At 49.0% G+C, this 18,650-nt stretch overlaps 5 protein-coding genes across 5 annotated transcripts; 3 read left to right on the forward strand and 2 right to left on the reverse strand.

Annotated features, from left to right (window-relative positions):
- Nucleotides 1–53: 53 nt before the first annotated feature.
- ONS95_002616 (uncharacterized protein) lies at nt 54–7,399 on the reverse strand. The gene is made up of 4 exons (XM_058495881.1): nt 7,286–7,399; nt 2,985–7,237; nt 427–2,912; nt 54–373 (listed from the first exon to the last, which is right to left on the reverse strand). Exons 2-4 carry the CDS (start codon nt 5,988–5,990, stop codon nt 253–255), a joined length of 5,613 nt encoding a protein of 1,870 aa, XP_058354610.1. The 5' UTR covers nt 5,991–7,237; nt 7,286–7,399; the 3' UTR covers nt 54–252.
- PDC1 (Pyruvate decarboxylase 1) lies at nt 6,514–10,155 on the forward strand. Its single transcript, XM_058495882.1, has 6 exons — nt 6,514–7,857; nt 7,969–8,236; nt 8,284–8,397; nt 8,491–8,582; nt 8,666–9,163; nt 9,213–10,155. The coding sequence occupies exons 2-6, from the start codon at nt 8,038–8,040 to the stop codon at nt 10,038–10,040; spliced, it is 1,731 nt and encodes a 576-aa protein (XP_058354611.1). The 5' UTR covers nt 6,514–7,857; nt 7,969–8,037; the 3' UTR covers nt 10,041–10,155.
- On the forward strand, nt 10,156–13,166 carry ONS95_002618 (uncharacterized protein). Its single transcript, XM_058495883.1, has 5 exons — nt 10,156–10,429; nt 10,704–11,333; nt 11,470–11,613; nt 11,671–11,973; nt 12,037–13,166. The coding sequence occupies exons 1-4, from the start codon at nt 10,358–10,360 to the stop codon at nt 11,872–11,874; spliced, it is 1,050 nt and encodes a 349-aa protein (XP_058354612.1). The 5' UTR covers nt 10,156–10,357; the 3' UTR covers nt 11,875–11,973; nt 12,037–13,166.
- Nucleotides 13,167–14,074: 908 nt separating this feature from the next.
- Nucleotides 14,075–16,407, forward strand: ONS95_002619 (uncharacterized protein; the record flags this gene model as incomplete). The annotated part of the gene is made up of 1 exon (XM_058495884.1): nt 14,075–16,407. The coding sequence occupies exon 1, from the start codon at nt 15,001–15,003 to the stop codon at nt 16,405–16,407; it is 1,407 nt and encodes a 468-aa protein (XP_058354613.1). The 5' UTR covers nt 14,075–15,000.
- Nucleotides 15,458–18,640, reverse strand: ONS95_002620 (uncharacterized protein). The gene is made up of 3 exons (XM_058495885.1): nt 18,336–18,640; nt 18,085–18,284; nt 15,458–18,031 (listed from the first exon to the last, which is right to left on the reverse strand). Exons 1-3 carry the CDS (start codon nt 18,577–18,579, stop codon nt 16,532–16,534), a joined length of 1,944 nt encoding a protein of 647 aa, XP_058354614.1. The 5' UTR covers nt 18,580–18,640; the 3' UTR covers nt 15,458–16,531.
- Nucleotides 18,641–18,650: the final 10 nt, after the last annotated feature.

The following is an 18,650-nucleotide window of genomic DNA, read 5'->3' on the forward strand; positions in this document are numbered from 1 at the left end:
CAGGTTATCTCGGATATGCAATCTTTTCAGAAGTAAAGGTGATCACAACATGGATAGGACATGCCAGTATTATGCAGCATTCGTAATTGCATCTAAGTTAATATACAGTTCATATAGAGACCTTCAAGTCATTCGCGCTTTTTACCAAAAGAAAATAACGAGATAATGGTATAGTAAAAGACAATATCAATACAGATGCAGCGCTGTCATTATTCGTAAAAACGTTCCAGCGCCATAGATTGCCCCATGTCCTTAGTATGCGCCACGAATCTTCGCGTACAAGTCCGTATCGAGGAAATTATAGTTCGGGTCAAGCTCGCAAAAAGGATGTCGAGAGAGAAGGGTATCAGCGGTTGGACGCTCAGAAGGGTCACTAGATATGTAGTCAGTACAGGCTTTTTGGAGAAGTACTTGGAGTCGACTTACATCGTAAAACAGTCAGCCATAAAGGCCACGGCAACGGGGCTGATATTCATTGAAACATCGTCGGGAATAGGCGGAGCCTCATTCAGACTGCCAAGTTTGTAGATGGCTCCAACAGTTTCTTCCTTGCTCCAAGGTCTTCTACCTGCAAACATCTCAAGCACCACACATCCAAGGGACCAAATATCCACCTTTGCTGAATAGCCTTGGCCTTGAGATCGGACGACTTCCGGGGCCATCCAGAATACAGATCCTTGCATAGAATTCGATGCATCATTTCCATAAATGTTGTCGGTCTTCTTGGAAATACCAAAATCAGATATTTTGCAAGTTCCATCTAGATCCAACAATATATTGTCCGCTTTCAGATCTCGATGGAGAATACCCTCTCGGTGGAGGTATGCCAAGCCAGAAAGGGTCTGTCGAGTAAGAGAGCTGACCACCGTTTCCTCAAACTTGCCATGTTTTCGCAGACAACTTCCAACACTGCCACCAGAAATATATTCAAGGAAGATACTGATAGACATTTCTTTTCGCTCACATCCAAGGTATTGGACAATGTTGACATGGTCAAGGTGCTGCATCGTGTCGATTTCCTGGTCAAGAGCTGCAACCATCTCTCGCATCTTCTCTTTGTCCTTGCCGGCAGCTTTTTGGCTGACTTCAACCTGCTTGACAGCAAGGAACTCTCCAGTTGTGGCGTTCATTCCCAGGTAGACTCGACCATAGGTACCCTTGCCAATTAGTTGACCTTTGAACCATCTGAAAGTTGCCTGCCGTTTTGGAATTGTATCCTGAGGTATCTGAGGCAAGATCATGCTGCCACGCTTCGGCTTGATTTGCACAATGTTGGCACCGAACATCTTCGTGCTCTTGCGTCGAAGCATCGTGCTTGACGGGCCACCCTGCTGGACAGGTGCGGTGAACCGCTTGTTGGCTTCATGCGCTCCCCTCGCCACCTCACGAATGGACTTCATTCGTCCCAGGCCACCAGAACGACGGACGTTTCTTTGCGCGATACTTTGCATAGATCCTGGTCGTTCCAATGCCTTTAAAGTAGATTCGTCCGACCCAAGGGTATCGCCGTCATTGTACGACAAGCTTGACCGGATTGTGTTTGTCGTCGAACTATCGCCTATAGTCATACCAGCCTGAGCAGCCGCAAGTTGTTCCATGGTTTCCTGTTCTGCTATCGGTGATACAGGAGGCGATGTATTCCCATTCGTTTCCACAACAGGTTGATCCAAGTCAAGATTGGGGAAGAAAGCATCGAGGTGGTTAATAAGTGCCTCTGCAGGAGGTCTGCTTGCCCACACGTCTTCCCTTGCAAAGGATTCACGTCGGAGCAATTTGGCACTCATATCTTCTGAAGATTCAGCGGACCAGCCACCCTCGGAATTTGCTGAACCAGGGTTGCGGCGCTGAGGCCGTTTACCAGAACCACGAGCACTATCATCCTCAAAGTCTGGCGTCCTTGCTGCGTTGGCACTTGTCGCACTATTGGCATTTTGAGGCGAAGAAAATGAGACCGATAAACCTTTCTTTGATCTAGATGTCCGGATGGTCAGACTTGGTCGTTTCCCAATACCATCCGAGTCACTCTGGTTGTCATCATTTGCCATCACTCTTCTCATGCTTGATTTCTTCTCAGGCTTTCGAGAGGCGATCGGTACTGCGAACAGTCCATCGTCAGAATCATCGTCAGAATCCGTCTGCGGTACTTGCTTGGGCGAGTTCTTGAAATTGACGTTGGACTCGGTGAAGTCCAAGTTTGGCCCATATGATTTCCGATTTCCGGGTGTATTGACTCCTGGTGTTGAGTGAGCACTGCTAGGACTCAAGTCCACAGGGGATGGAGCTCGTCGTCTTTCTTCCTCCCGGATTCTATTTGTTGCAGAATGCTCAGGTATTTTCAACGACAGTGAACGGTCGCGAGTCAGACTGGCACCACCATCCTCGCCGTAGTCCGGAACTATGAATGGTTGATCGCCTTTACTCCAAGTTGTACTGCCAGGTGTACCACTACGAGATCTTGCCGGGCTGCTACCCTGGGAGCCGTTTGTCCCAAAGCCCACGGTCGACATTGCACTTCGTCCTCTCTCTATTTGGTCACTGCTCCCAGGTGGCGATCTCTTGCTCTGAGATTGAGCAGTGCTGGGACTGGGATGGCCTACTGCTCCCAGGCGACTGCCCATACCGAACAGAGCTGCCGCAATTCCACTACTAGCTTGTGGTGACGGAGGCGGCACAGGCTTTCGTTTAGCATACTCGGACATCTCTTGGGATGGATAATGAAATGATTGGTCCCCACCAGATATCCGCTTGCCATCGCTGTCCACGCTCGTGAGCGAAAGACGTGCCTGTTGCCCGCTTCTCTTGCTGAGAGAGTTCGCTTTGATCAATGTTGCAGACTCGGCGGGAGGAGGTGGGGGCTTCCGTTGCGGAAAGAGGCTGTCAGGCTTCTTGTCTTCAAACGGAGAATTTCGTGGCTGATCAAAATCAACATTGCGACCCACGATGCCAAACGAACCGTCAGCAGAGGTGGGTGTCTCCTTGCTTGCCTTCTTTTTAGCCAGGTACGCCTTTTGTCTCCGTTCCATCTCAGCTTTATGCTCGCTAGCAGCCAACTCCATGAAAGCTTGTCTCTCGGATTCGGGAAGCTGCCTTTCACCACCTTCTGCCTGAGAATTTCGGAATTGCATTAGGCGATCACGGAGAGCGTCCGATTGTGCCTGCGCGGCAGGTGGATTAGTTGCATCACGACTCGAGGGACCACTTGCTTTGATGGTGTTTTGTCGAGAACTTGGGGGAGAAGAGCTCGAGCGTCGTCTCGTGCCATTTAGTGTCGCATATGCATCTTCATCCAGAGGAGTGGTTGACGGAAGGCGGGGTGAAAGACCAAGCTTGTTGTCGAAGTTTGTACTGAACCCCGCGGACTGCGGTGCTGGCAGTGACGGAGAGTTGGGAGCTCGTACATAAAGCTTAAGAGTACCGGATTGGTCAGCTTTCGTTCTCCTGTAAAGGAGCAATTTTTGATCATCAAGTGCTTCATCGTGCTCGCTTTTACCCAGATCAGTGAGAAATATCTGCACAAAATCATTGTCCATTACACCGATTGTTGAGCAAACCACACTACGCAGGTCGGAAGCAGAGTCAACGTCAGTGACATCGCACAACCGGTAATTAAGCCCATCTTTGGTAAGCAATATGAAGTTCCTCCCAGGCACATTTCGGCGACCGCGATATCCAGAGCTATGAGCAAATTTGTCATACTCTGAGGCGGAGAATGTTGAGGATGGTCGATCAAGAGATGTCTCGCTGGAGTTTTTCCCATTTGCCATAAAGGGTCCTGGCTTGAAGCTCAGTGACGGACTAGTGGGGGACTCGAGATTCGGCTCTTCGGGTGACGGACCAGCGCCATCTTCTTTCTTCTTCTTCCGGAAGTGCTTCAGGAAACCCTTCGATTCCTTGGCAGAAGTTGGCTGTTCCGAAGTGGCAGATCGGTCTCCAGCATCAGATGGGGAGGGACGGGCGCCATCAACACCGTGACGACGACTGTTGTCTTGGTTGCGGACAAGATTTAATTCACCCACAACTCCTCCCATTCCCCCACGAAGTATTTGGCTAGCACCTGGCGGAACTCCAGAGCCATAGATGGCAGCGTTTGAAGAAATCGAGTCCGTGCTATTACTGGCACGATGTCCAAAACTTCTGGTATGTGGGGACGCTGAAAGTCCTCCACTGTTGGGCGTGTGCAAACTCGCGAAGGCTCCTGGGCTGCTGCTTTTTGGACTACCTTCCAGACGAAGTGTTGGGCCTCTGAAATCACCTGTCTCGCTACTAGCACTAGGACTGTGACGGCGACTACCATCACCTTCAATATTTCGAAGAGCGTTGCGGTAGCCGCCTCTATTCTGCGAACTGTATGTATCTGAATCCGTCATCTGCCCACTAGCACTCAGGATGGGCATGGTCGTGCTTCGGCCAGAGAATCGCCTCGTTCCGAAACCCGGACCCGGTCCTTTGAACATGGATTTGCCTGGGCTATCATCATCTCCATTTGCAGTACTTGGCGTAGAAACGTGAATCTCGCGGCCAAGGTTTGGAGAACCCTCCACGGTACCCTCGGTGCCTGCGCTCTGGATATTCGCAGTAGACGACTCTCGACGAACATGAGATGGCTTGCCGTCTGGTTGTCTTCCCGTGACAATGCTTCTAATCAGCCGACGCATCCTCTTGCCCTCCTCGCGCTCTCGGGCCTGATCCCAACCAGTTCCGCTGCTTGAACACTCTTTGGCGAGTCGAGGGTAAACCTGCTGGTGCATCATACCAAAATTTCCTCTTCCACCGTGCCCACTTCCGAGTTCAAGGAAAACAGAACCACAAATGTTCAGAGCCTTGAACGTCTCTTGCCAATCATTTGAGAAGGAATTGTTGGCAAGCCAGAGCAGAACTTGTTCCATAGGCCATCGCGAGGCTGCTTCATTAGGAGATATTGGAGTATTGGAGTTGCTAGCACTCGTCTGCTGATGGTTTCCTCTGATCGAATGCTGTGTATTGAGGAATGACCCAGTAGAAGATTCTTGTGGGGTGTATTCAGGTAGATGAATGTTGTTGAAGCGATTTATAGGTGTCTGGGACTGGTACATACGGTCCCGGTCCTGATAATAGCTACTTCCGTCATCTAGAGGCGTAGATAAACCTGTTTCGGCGGTATTTCTAGAAGTGGACCTCGAGCTATCCGATACAGCAGAAAACTCAGCACTATCGCCTCTATTGAAGCTCGGCTCTTGAGTCCTGCCAAAGCCTGGAATTCCAACACCTGGGCCAAACGAGTCTCCGTGTGGAATGTATGTTGCTGACATCTGGTGCTCACTTGCTGGTGGAGGTGGTATCGACAATGGCGGTGGTTGGTGCGGAACATAGTTCTGTCCGGGATTGTATGCCTGATGTTGACTATTGGCAGGAGGATTGGGGGGAGGTAATGGGAAGCCCCTGGCATCGTATGATCGGCCCCAACTGCCTTGCCAATTCGACACAGGTGGAGGGCCTGGTGGTGGAGGAATTATAACGCCGCCGTGCTGATGAGATTGAGATGCAACATTTCGGAGGGGTGGAGGCGGAGGAGGTGGAATGGACATCATATGCGGCTGAGCAGGCGGGGACATCGGGGGAGGTGGAGGAGGCACATATTGTCCCGCAGCAGACGGATGCCTTTGCCCTGGTTGATACATCTGGACAAGAGGGCCAGACCGTATAGACGGTCGGTACGAGTTATTCGAAGACAAAGAGGGAGAAGGCAGCGGATCGCCAGCAGTTGATCTAGCTCGAGGGCGAGACGGGGAGCTGGACGACGCAAGAGTTGGATACGGAGATCCTACTCCGTATAAAGGTATGAGTAAATTCGAAGAGCTAGTTAAGTTATATTGAGGTACGTCGTTCAAGATAATCCCATCGGAGACTTGGAAGTCTGCGTGTGAGGTGATCCTGGGAGACGGCGCGGGAACTCTATGAGCATCTGAATTGTTTGATCGAGCTGATGAGGATCGTGGGCGCGAACTTGTCATCGTATCCGCGCATCTTTGTTCAGCAGGCCAGCCGTGTAAAATTCGGTGATATCCCCCTGCTCCTTGTTGGTCTTGTCTACCGTTCCTTCAAAGAATGAAGGGTCGAAGCGTCGCAATCCCTCGGTCGACTCGATCCAAGGAAGCCGACGCGATGCTGTCGCAAGTCGAGTGGCAGTCGACTGCCGGTCGGCGAGTAGCGATGGCTATTGAGATGGCAGATATAGCGACGATGTGGTACGGCTCTGCGGCACCGTCGACGATGTTGGAGAGGGTGCCTGTGGTTTGGCCATTTCTCTTCTGTATCCAATCCAGCGAAGGGAAGGTCTCGTCTTCTGGGCGGCGCGACAGGGGTGCGGCGCGTGGCTGCGAAACAGCGGAAGTCAGCCGCGGCCAGGCGAGCCACAGGAGGCCATGATTTGTTTTGTTGGAAGCGAGTGTCAGTGTCCCCATCATCCCGAACGATCAACATAAACCACTGGGATGGCACTGATGCAAGCATGGGCTCTTAATGATATCTGCCGACAATTACAAGAAACGTTTCTTTGACGATTTTGTACACAATTATCTTGACCGACCCAAAGCTGCCCAGCTTAAAATAGCTTGCTCCACTTACGGAGTAGACAAGCCGCCTCAAGAGACAAAGGTAGTTAGCTTCCCATCAACCGTTCATCGAGAAGGTAAAATGTGGGCGAATGACAGGAAGACCATTGACTACATGGCTTTCAGAATAGATCCAGTCTGTTTCTGGGGACTTTACCCGTCGCCCATCAAGTTCCATTCTCAGCCAGACCATTAGCGAGATCTCCTTTTGTGCTGTGAATAGTTCCTATGGACCACTGCATTCAATCGACTTCCCAGAATTCTCACATGTCAGTCCTATCTATGGTCACCTTACATGTACCCTGTAATATAGAACAATTATGAATGGGTTGAAGCTAGAAACGACTATCAAACTGACATCTGAGACATCAAACATGTTTGTCTGCCCTCGAACATGGGAACCAACTAGATTCTTGCTTCTCCCGGACCATGGTGTTGTGACATAGAGACACTCTGCAATTACTTCCCATAAGTTTGCACCAAGTGCAGCTCAGTCTATCTCTTGGTTGAAATGAAGCTCGGAGTCCCTACATTTCTGAATTTCATCAGCCAAATACATGCCATCACATAGACGCAGTTCGGAACGGGCGGAGTAGTTGCTTTCACCTTTGTGCTAAGCTGCATATCAATCCGGTCCCATACATACTCTTGATTTAGTTGGTTTGCGCGTACCGCCCACTTGGACTGAACCTTACCTTAGTAGAATGTAACGTCATTCGGAATTTTCGCTGTGCCAGGTTGATCCACATGAATTCCCGATCCGACTGTGGCGCCATATCTCAGTGTTTCCATGCTGACAATGGTATCTGCTCCAAACCTGAACATCTGATCTTGTTCTGATAGTCACATCCGACACTCCATTATGCGGTTCGATTAATATGCCTCCCGCAGTAGGATGGAAAGAAGTATCTGACCAACGATACGTTCCATTAGGTTGGAGGATATGATGAGGGGTGTGTCTTATCATATTCAGAGAGTGGCTTTATCCCGGTCTGTCAAAGCTCCAGTGAGACAAGACATCTTGGCTTTGGTCGCGCTTCGGCGTCTGTTTGTTGTCTTCCTTCGCATCGAGACAACTGTGAACTCCAGATACAAATCGGCGTTCTGTCAAGAACAGAGTCCTGCAGCTCCGCAGGTTCAATCGGATCATGAACTGGTAGCTAGCTACAACCATGTGAGTCCAGATCCTGAAATACGCCAGTTCGGCGCGTAGCCGGAACGGTGGCGTGTTTTTTGGTCTGTAAGGTATCTGCATCGTCATAGTTAGGTGGGTGGGCTGATGAGCTCAACGAGCTTCTGCGGATTTCGGCAGCTTGTCCAGAAAACCAGTACTTGAATGAACAGGAGCCCAAGTTCTCATTAATTTCTATTGTTGCAGCTTCTTTACCCACAATTACCTCACATTCATACAATTAATCACGCAGTCTTCGATTCTGTCCCAGTCACTATGACGACAACTCCCCCAGATATCAGAACCCTGGCTCTCGAGCGTCCGGTCGATGTTGCAGAGTATCTCTTCACAAGGCTTCACCAGATAGGGGTTCGCTCTGTTCATGGCCTTCCTGGTGATTACAATTTGGTAGCTTTGGATTATATGCCGAAGCTTGGGTTGAAGTGGGTTGGAAATGTGAACGAACTCAATGCTGGTAGGCCTCCAAAATTAGCCCACTTAACTATCTCTGACGTTTTCCAGGCTATGCCGCGGATGGCTATGCCAGAATCAAGGGCATTTCAGCCATTGTCACAACGTTTGGTGTTGGGGAACTCTCAGCAATCAATGCCATCGCAGGCGCCTACTCAGAACATGGTAGGTTCACTCCAGAACTGCCGCAGAAGAGACTACAATTTGCATTCGAAATCGGAATCGGAACATCATTGCTGATCATACTCTTCTCTGCAGTTCCTATTGTTCATATTGTTGGAGTTCCAAGTACGATATCACAACGAGATGGCATGCTTCTACATCATACACTGGGCAACGGGAATTTCAACGTGGGTTCTCTGAAGAGCTATTGATGAAACGAGCAATTTCAGTACGGTTCAGCATCCAGTGTGCAGCTTCTGACTTGATCTAGGTCTTTGCGGACATGAATAAGGAAATCTCATGTGCAATGGCGAAGCTCAACGATCCAATCGACGCGGCAACACTCATCGACCACACTCTGCAACAATGCTGGCTTCAGAGTCGACCGGTTTATATCACCCTCCCAACAGATATGGTGCAGAAAAAAGTGGAGGGAAAGCGACTTGACACCCCCATTGACCTCCACTATCCTACAAACAATCCAGATAAGGAGGACTATGTTGTGGAAGTTGTTTTGAAATACCTCTCATCTGCGAAAAATCCGATTATCCTTGTGGATTCTTGTGCAGTTCGACACAGGGTTCTAGAGGAAGTCCATGATTTGATTGAAAAGACTGGTTTGCCCGTTTTTGTCACCCCAATGGGCAAGGGAGCAGTGAATGAGGAACACCCAAACTTTGGCGGGGTATATGCTGGTGACGGTAGTCAACCTGACGTGCAAGAGCGTGTTGAAGCGTCTGATCTCATTTTGACGATCGGCGCCATCAAGGCAAGATCAACTACTCCTTTGGTCGATAAACTTTCTAACCCTGCGTTAGAGCGATTTCAATACTGCCGGTTTCACATACAAAACTTCTCAACTAAACACCATCGACTTCCACAGCACTCACGTCACCGTCAGATACTCAGAATACCCGGGTGTACACATGCGCGGCGTTCTGCGGAAACTGATCAACCAAGTCGACCTGAGCAAGCTCTCAGCTGTTGCTGGTCCTAAAATGGCGAACAAGGTCACCGAAAACAAAGACAGCTCAGACGTAATCACACAAGCATGGATCTGGCCAAGAGTCGGTCAATTTCTGAAGGAAAATGACATCGTCATCACGGAGACTGGGACAGCAAATTTTGGTATCTGGGAGACCAAGTTCCCCCAAGGAGTCAGTGCCATCAGTCAGGTGCTCTGGGGGTCTATCGGCTACTCTGTTGGCGCCTGTCAAGGTGCGGCTTTAGCAGCACGCGATGCTGGAGAAGACCGGAGAACTATTCTCTTTGTTGGTGATGGTTCGTTCCAATTGACTGCCCAGGAAGTCAGCACAATGATCCGGCTAGGACTGAAGCCTATCATTTTCGTGATCTGTAACGACGGGTACACGATCGAGCGTTTCATTCACGGATGGGATTCGGATTACAATGACATCCAGCCTTGGGCATTCAAAGATCTGGTGAAAGTATTCGGATCACCAGAGGGGAAGGCCAGGACATACCAGATCAAGACCAAGGATGAGGTCGAGAAGCTTTTCCATGATGAGCAGTTCAACTCGGCCGATGTCTTGCAGTTTGTTGAGATTTACATTCCCAAGGAAGACGCACCACGGGGGCTTAAATTAACGGCAGAGGCTGCGGCAAAGAATAATGCTAGACAGTAGAGTCTACCAGCTTATAGTTTGAGATGGGCTGGGAGGGAAGGTTCAATTAAGGGGCTAGGCGCATGGAGAATGGGATAAATGAGATAGCCATGATAATGAAATCATATAATCGCGTCGTCAATTTTGACAATTCTTGGATTGCCCAGCTCTGCATTCTTTTTCCTCGGAGCCATTCATCAATAGCAAGGCTGATTATACCTGTCGCAGCCTCGCGCTAATAATACGCTAACGCACGCGATTGGCTGAAGCCTTGACTTGGGCTGGTGTGGTCATTTCTTCTCATTTCAACAACAGCATCAAAACCGTGATCGATTCAAATGGCAGACTCGAGCAAACGGAAAGAGAGGTCTGGTGGTGATAAAGATGAGAGGGGTTCGAAGAGAAGTAAGGTAGGCTCGCTTTTTCTCGCTGTCTTCAATATGAGCCATGCCTTCTCCATGAAATTCATGCAAGGCTGCATGAGGCGTGATCTCGAGCCGGTGTGTGTGTGTATGCTCTTGCATAATCTATCCCAATTCCTTTCACTTTTACTTTTACTTTCACGTTATCTTAAGTCCTGTATCTTTATGGCAGCAAGTCTTTCACCTATCGAATATATCGCCTTCCACTTCCAACATATGCCCTTCACGTGCCTTTACATTCCGCCATCTGACTTCAATACAGGGAGGATCAGGTGGAAAATGGCAAACGCCACATCAGAAAGCGAAGATTGCGTCTCGAGGAAGTGGGAAGATTGAGCCAGGCGATGTTGGTATCTGGGCAACTTGTGCCAAGAACATGGAAGGACGAGCCACCGAAGAGCTAAGGGTCATGTTTGAAGAGGTGAGCAATCAATTTCAATCCGAAAGGCTATATACTGACGACCGCAAGTGTGCTGAGCGATTTTATGGCATCAAGCCGGGCTCAGGTGAAGACGCAAATGATGAAGATGATATCGAGGCTTCGATTCAGAAAGAACTCGCTGCGCTGGACAACAAGTCAAGCACAACCAAGCTCTTCTCTCCGGTTCATCTCGATATCCCTTGTGTGCTATTCTTCAAAACTGGTCCAGCAATTGAACCTGTTGACTTTGTTCATAGAATATGCAAGGAGGTAGTGGAGAAGCCTGGTGTGAGGAGGATGAAGTATGTCAATCGACTAACGCCGATGACATTGATTGCGAAGGCTACAGAGCGAGGACTTCAGGAAGTGGCAAGTACGGTACTGCAGAAGCACTTCCACATGGCTGTGAATGCTGTGGAAGAAACGATTTCGGGGGAGGAGAAAGTCATTGAAAACTTTCCGAATTACTCAGTAAGTCAAGATCCAATTTCAAACCGGGCGAAGGAAATGCAATCCTCCTGGATTATGATGCAAGATGAGCATGCAATGGAGGATCATATTCCGAAGAGGACATATTTGGCGATAGTGCTTCGTTGACATTGGACAGTATGCCATCCGGCCAACAACAAGGGCTCATACGGCTCCTCTCAGACGAGATCTGGTGATCAAGTCAATCGCCAACTCAATATCCAATGTGCACAAGGTGGACCTGACTACTCCAGACAAGGTCATCCTCGTGGAGATCTTCCAGGTATGAAGTTGCCCTGTCGCCTTCCCCTTTTCTGCAGTGCTGATTCGCAATGCATAGTCGGTGTGTGGAATGAGCGTTGTTGGCAGCGATTGGGAGCCATTGAAGCGTTTCAATCTCGCGGAGCTCTATCAGAAAGACAAAGCACTAAAATCAGCAGCTGCTGTAAAGTCGGCGGAAGCTAAACTACAAACTGCTACAAAAGACGAAGCTGACGTGGAGCCTGCTGCTGTTGCCACTGCCAGCAGCAAGTTGGAGCAATAGAGTTTGAGGTTGAGCATGTGGCTCCAGATGTATTTTTGCTCGTGGCCAAGAATCTTTGACGTTGGAAATGGAAATTTGCCATGCTAAGTGCAGTTGAAGGTAATGGAAACTTTCCTCTCCCAAATCAAGGACATCTTGAAGGGGTGCTCAAACCAAAAGCAGCTGCGAAAACTTCTTATTTTTGCCATTTACAACACAGCGAATACATCAAATCTGCATGACACAGGCACTTTGCAGTTTATGCACCAGCTGCAAGAGACTATCGTACTCCTGCAGTGAAGTGCATCAGTAGACGAGATTTTGCATACCGCCCTGTTTAGTGTTATGCAGCTTCGCCAGTGCTCACTGGACAGACTTGAAGATGTCCGTGAAATCGACATTGTAACACGTCAACACTATCTGCAGAGCTCTTCGACCTTCCTCTCCTTACCAAGATCTGATGGCAGATCTATTTTGCTCCTGATGTTGCCCAGTCTCTTTGAGACTCTGGAGACATCATGCTCGCAGTTCATGCCATTTCAAGATACCAAATTAAGGGATTCATACTGTTTGATCTATCATATTAACGGCCCGAGCCAGAAAGAGGAGCAAGCTGGATACTCCACAACTCAAAAGTCTCTGCATTCTTTCTCAAGGAGTCCTCCTCTCTCAAGATCCCAAGTTATCCCCATTCCATTGCCAAGCAACAGCCCCACCTTAGTTTCCCTCCCTGCTAGTTCCCATGACCCCTGCTAGCACGGAAACGCCAGACTCTCGCTAGAAGACTTCCAATCGGGAAGATCCTCTGATCAATCTAACCGGATGCGAGCAAAATTAACGAACGTACAGATTGGAACTGTCACCAACAGTCACACCGGGGAAGGGAAATGCAAATGTGGGCATGAGAGGCAAATTTTTCAGCTTCTGATTTCGCAAGCTGAATTTTTGACTTATGGTTGATCTGATTGGCTCACAGTGTCTACGTTACCAGAAAATCGAAAGGCGTGGCTTTCTTACTTGAACGAGGCATGTGGGGTGACAATGAATTTTCCAGGGATTGAGCGATGGCCCCGCGCTCGCTCACATGGCAGATCAAGGGTGCTCATATTTCAAGACTCACGCACCAGGGATCGCAATCCATCCTTGTTGCCGCACCCGCACGGCATGAGAATAGAATCAAAGTCCTTGGTCGGAGGGTTGTTTGACGTTGAAAGGCTGCTTTCCGAAAAAGAACAAGCAGGAAGTATAGATGAACTCCTGAATGGAAGTGTCCGTAACAGCAAGGATTTAACATCCTGCTTAGAATAGGCCTTTTGATCTCCAGATCAGCCTCTTCCATTCGTATAATTCATTTGGTCTGGTGATAGGCCAAGCCGGGCTGAACGGCCACCGTCTCTCCCAGTTGAGTGGATGGAGCGGACCTTGGACGATGTTCTCTACCCTCATTCCAACACCAAACTCCAGATCCGATCCCATGCAATTCAGTTTATTCCAAAACAAAGTTTCGAACCCCCCAGCGCAATGAACCAAATGTGTTGGTAACGAGGTCATCAAATGGTCAAGTCCAACATCATATTCTGTTCAATCGGAACTGCCATAGCTCTAGATTAAGCATAATGTTATCAAATTGAGGGGGTCGGAGAAGGCCCCAATGGTATTGAGAAACTCACACCAACCTCGTCTAATTCCCCTCGAGCCACCCAATCACAACCCCCTTTTCTCTCCATCGCTAACTGACACAACCGCCGCCTTCAATTTTGCCCCCTGACACCCCACCAAGCCAATCCCAACGACAGACATGCAAAAAGACCGCGTAAGTTTTCGTCCCTGCTCTGGCTGCATATTTGTGCATGAGCGGCCGCATACTCGACATGTACTTTTTTTGCATCTTCGCTTATTGCCAGCCAATAGGGGATTTTGCAGCGACGACTTTAACGAGATCTCGAATTCCAACAGGGCTGGAATTGTGGTGCGCGTGGATCATGCTGATGGTCATGGGCTCTGTCTTGTCTGGAAAGTCAACCAGAGTGTAGTCCCACTCCCGAGCGTTTGCATATGATAGACATAGCAGAGAGCGGAGAGAGCGACTTGATAGGCTTTCCTTGATAGTCGGTCTGCGATTTCTCGCTTACCCTGGTCGGTATCTACATGAGTTGGTTCTGAATCAACTCCACAGAATACATATCGGATCCGATAGATACTCGGCGGGAGGACAAGCACCTCTGGCCTTTGGTCGGGAAGCAATCTTTCATATGCATGATTTCTTTCATTCGATACATACACCAATTACTGTCCATGGACCTACTTCTGACCTACATCAACGCATCTAGCTAATGTACCTTCGTTTTCTCCTGCCTACTGGCTGTACCAGTGCAATGCACGAATTCGTCTATTCCACCCAATGAGTCTGAGTTCTTTGCAAAAGTCAAAGGACATGACGTCTAGTCTTGCATCTTGACCTACAACCTTTCGCCTTGGAGACTTTGACAGCTGGCCACTGGACTCCTGGAATCGGAGACGCCTTCTGAACGCTGCGAGTGTCACATATATATATGCGCTATCATCTCCAACTACCAACGACAGCGCCAATTGCACCAACATACATATCTTAATTTCCGACTTCTCCGTTTTCAGTCACATTCTCCTGGGGGCTGAGCTGGACTGCCTGCATCGAGCATTCACGTCACACAGCATAACACTCCACATTCTGATATACGCCGGCGTTCTTATTACCAGACGACTAACAACAATCGAGTTTGGAGACCACTGTCGTTTGATGCAGCATACATTCACACGCTCCCAATTCACAAGAAGGCACCCGCAAGTACGAGGACTGGACCTGGACTCCGACCCAGTCAAACGGCATCGGATCTGCCTCCCCTGGTCCAGGCACTTCCTGTTTCCACACACTTGCTTCCCGCTTCCGAGGGTTCCAGTTTGATCTTCCTACCTGTTGGTTTTCCCGGGTTTTCTCGCTCGCTACCGCCAGACAAGCCGTGGGGTCCGTTCATTCGTCCGTCCATCCACTCCACTCCTTCGGCATTCGTCTTATCTGACAACTGACAACGCCTCCAACAACGGCGTGCGTCGGAAAGGAGTACAAGGCAACGGTATCGAAGGAGGGCTATATCACCGTACTTGCATTACATGACAGCTATACGGGAGCATCGATTGCGACGCCGCCGCATCATGGCCATGTCTTGCCCCTCCCCAAGAGCAGGAGCACGAGTAGCATTAATACCGCCCCGCCATTCGCCCTGCCATTCGGCCGCACAGTCACATTCCCATTCGCAGTCGCAGCGCCGGATGCCCATGATGTACACCCTGCCCATTCAGCGGCTGAAGGAGATTGCGAGCCATGTCGTCCCCGGCGCGGTTCTCGGGACGGTAAAGGAGATCAGATCGACGCAGTTGCCGAGACTATATCTCCTCAAGATGAGTGATGGTCGTCCGCTGCTGCTCTCTATCACTCCTAGACTTTCGATCCGTTTGTTGAGGCACGAATCCACCATTATGGCGTCTGAAGCGAGTCTTGTGTATTTTCTTGCTCAGACGACGAGGCGGCCAGTATCCCCATCACCACCAGCATCGCGAGCTTCTTCTCATGATGATGATGATGATGATGATGATGATGAAGAAGAATTTTGTTCAAAATCCTTACAATTATCAGGGCTGGTCCCGAAAATTCTCCAGCATTCCTCGAATAGGAAGGAGACGCCATATCCATACAGCATTCTCGAGCCAACGAGGGGAACACCCATTTCATTGCTAGCTCCACCACTCAGTGTTACCAGCCGGCTCTCAATTGACAAACAAGTTGGCTCCTTTGTTCGAACGCTTGCTTCGATAAAGTCACCCAATGGAAATTTTGGGATGGCGAATCGGGTACTTCCCGACCCACCAAGCATCAAACAGTCATCGACGATGCCGAAACTCGTGGGCTCAGAGACGTGGTCCGAAGCTTTCAACACCCTACTCGAAGCTATTTTGAGGGATGGAGAAGATATGTCTGTTCTGCTGCCGTACGAAACCATTCGTGCCCACTACAGACGACTCTCGTGGAGACTAGACGCGGTCAAATTGCCAAGGCTTATTATCATCAACGTCAACCAAGCGAATGTGATGGTGGAACGGACGATCGAAGCAGACGAATTAGACGGGCCAATTGAAGAAGTCACATTGACAGGACTTCGGAACTGGAGTCAAGGTGTATTTGGAGATCCCTTGGTATCAAGTTGTTTCGAAAGCCCAAGCGAGGAGTTTCTTGAAGGTTGGATCGAAGGTGGTGACGAAGTGATCGAGGACGAAGAGAACAAAGAGGGCAGATTGCTGCTATACCAGTGCTACAGAGCCATTGTAGCTATCGTGACGGAATACTACAGGCCGCAGAGCGACAGTAGTAAGCGGGAGCTGGAAGGCAGAAGGAAATTGACGAGTGCATTGAAAGAGCTTGACGAACTATTTAACGACGAAGACGAAGCCATAAAACGGGTACGGAGCATGTCGATGGATATCTTGAGTGCTGCGAAAAGGCAGAAACTTGATGAGAAATAGATGGAAGAGAAGGGAAAGTCTGCAGCATACTAGCGTTGGCGTTTGGGCATAGTTAGCATATTGAAGGTTGAAGTGTGGTGATACCCATGGAACATGTAACGAGGTCAATGATCATCGCATCCATTCAATTTTGCTTCTGATTCGGTGCCGCATCGTCTTCATCTCGAGGTAATTGCATACCCATCATTGCCATGAGGTTCCCTCCAGGACCTGCCATGCCGGCCTGGCTTTTAAAACTTTCGAGTAGGTTCTTGGCTAGGTTAAAATCGATATCGATCTCTTCGTTGCTGTCGCTGTCATCATCATCCGTGTCTTCACTGGATTTCTGCACCCGATCCTTTTCTGATGTCGATTTGCCTTTGAGTGCCGCAAGCTTTCTTGGCGTGGGGTCCAGATTGAGGGCGCCAGCCTCATTTAGTTCGGCCTCCATTTGATCCATCACTTTCTTAAGCTCGGCAGCTTCATCCTCATCATCTTCATCGTCGCTGCTATCGAGTTCCTGTATCCTTTTTCGATTCATATGATTTTGTACAGGTCTGGACGATCTGGCACCTGTGTCATTCTCCTCTTCTGAAGGCATTCCCATCATCTCCCTCATCATTTTCGCAAACTCTTTCTCATCAAAGCTAACATCTTTATCCTCATCCTCACTGTCATCATCGTCTTCCTCATCATCGTCGTCGTCGATATCCATGTCATCCATTTCAGCACCATCGATACCAGCGTCATCGTCATTTAAAAATGCTTCGAATCGCTCAACCATTTTCTTCAGGTCTGCTTGGGTCTTGGCATCGCCAAATCCTGGCGGAGGTTCAGGTCCAAAAACGCCAGGAGCCGCTGGCGTCTTGTCACCTTTATTCTTCCCTTCTAATTCTCTTTCAAAGTCCTCAAAGTTAATGTCCAGCCAAGTCTCGTCATCTTCTCGTTTCACATCCTTCCACTTAGAAATATCTTCATCTGTGGGTAGAACAATGTCATCGTCGGTTTCGAGGTCGTCCAGCAGAATTTTCAATTCTCGGACCATACGATTATCTCCATTCTTAGGATCGGTAAGCAACATCTCAAAGCCGGAAGTGACTTTCATGCCCAACTCATGCTGCGCGTGGATTTTGACACCGATGTGGTCAGATGCGGCGTGACTTCCAGACTTAGACAGGATATCCTTCCATGATGCTGGTGCTGCAAACTGCTGCGATTTGAGCTGAGCATAGAGAACCTTTGTAAACCGTGTCGACACTGTCACAAGGTTGATAGGAGGAAAAATCAAATTCGCAGAACTGCTTTGTAAAGGCTTCAACGCAACCGGGTCACGAAGATAGAAAGCTTCTACCGCTGGAGCGATGGATGCAGGCCGATCATGCAAGAGGTAGGCCAATTTCCTTGGAATCGTGATAGGTGAATGGTGCAGAGATGTTGTGATCTGAGCTGGATAATTTCGGATCCGATAGAAGGCCTCCTCCTCAAGTAAGGGAGAGTTTATGAGTATCTGGGGAGTGGACGCAATGGTTTTGTTGGCTTCTTCAAGAGTAAGAGGTCTTGAGACTGGTGCTGTAGCCTTGGCCGCAGACGAAGCGGGAGCTGCACTCAGGGGGATGATACGGAGTCTATTATTATTGATCCATACCTGCAGGCTGTTAGGAGATACTCTCGAGCTTCTGGGTAGTACATGAGACTTGCCCGATTGTCAGCTATCTCAGGATTTAGCCAACGTGGCAAAGCATTGGCGGCTTCTATCAACAAGAATTCGCCATCTGTATCCACAACTTTGACCCAGAGATTTGAGAACTTGGTGCTTAATTGTTTGAGGATATATACAATGAGCCATTCATCCTCGACCGAATCGCCGTAGTTCGTGAGACCGTGTAGGTACATAAGTCCTGGACACTATTTAGCGAATTTTATCTGAAGCATGATCATCAAAATCGAACCTTTACCACTTTCCAGCTCCAACTTGAATGCCTCGCGCTGCCATATGTATTCTTTCAACAAGCTTCCTGTCAACTTCAGAGACTCTTTCCGGACTTCTTCCAGTTTCCCAAGCAGCTCTTTCTGAGACTTGAGTCTAGAGTCAATGATAAAAAGCGAATACTCCACACAGTCTTCAGGCAGTCTCTTTGGAAAGCCTTCGAAGCCACCTCCAAAGCCTTTGAATTCGTCCTGTGGAGTATCCATAATGGCGATGAAGAGCAAATATTGTCACGGTACATCCAGGACAAGGCTGAAGCTGATGTTTGGATTTTCTA

This window comes from Cadophora gregata, assembly GCF_030347475.1.
Source record: "Cadophora gregata isolate MNR1 chromosome Unknown scaffold_11, whole genome shotgun sequence".
Classification (NCBI taxonomy): domain Eukaryota; kingdom Fungi; phylum Ascomycota; class Leotiomycetes; order Helotiales; family Ploettnerulaceae; genus Cadophora; species Cadophora gregata.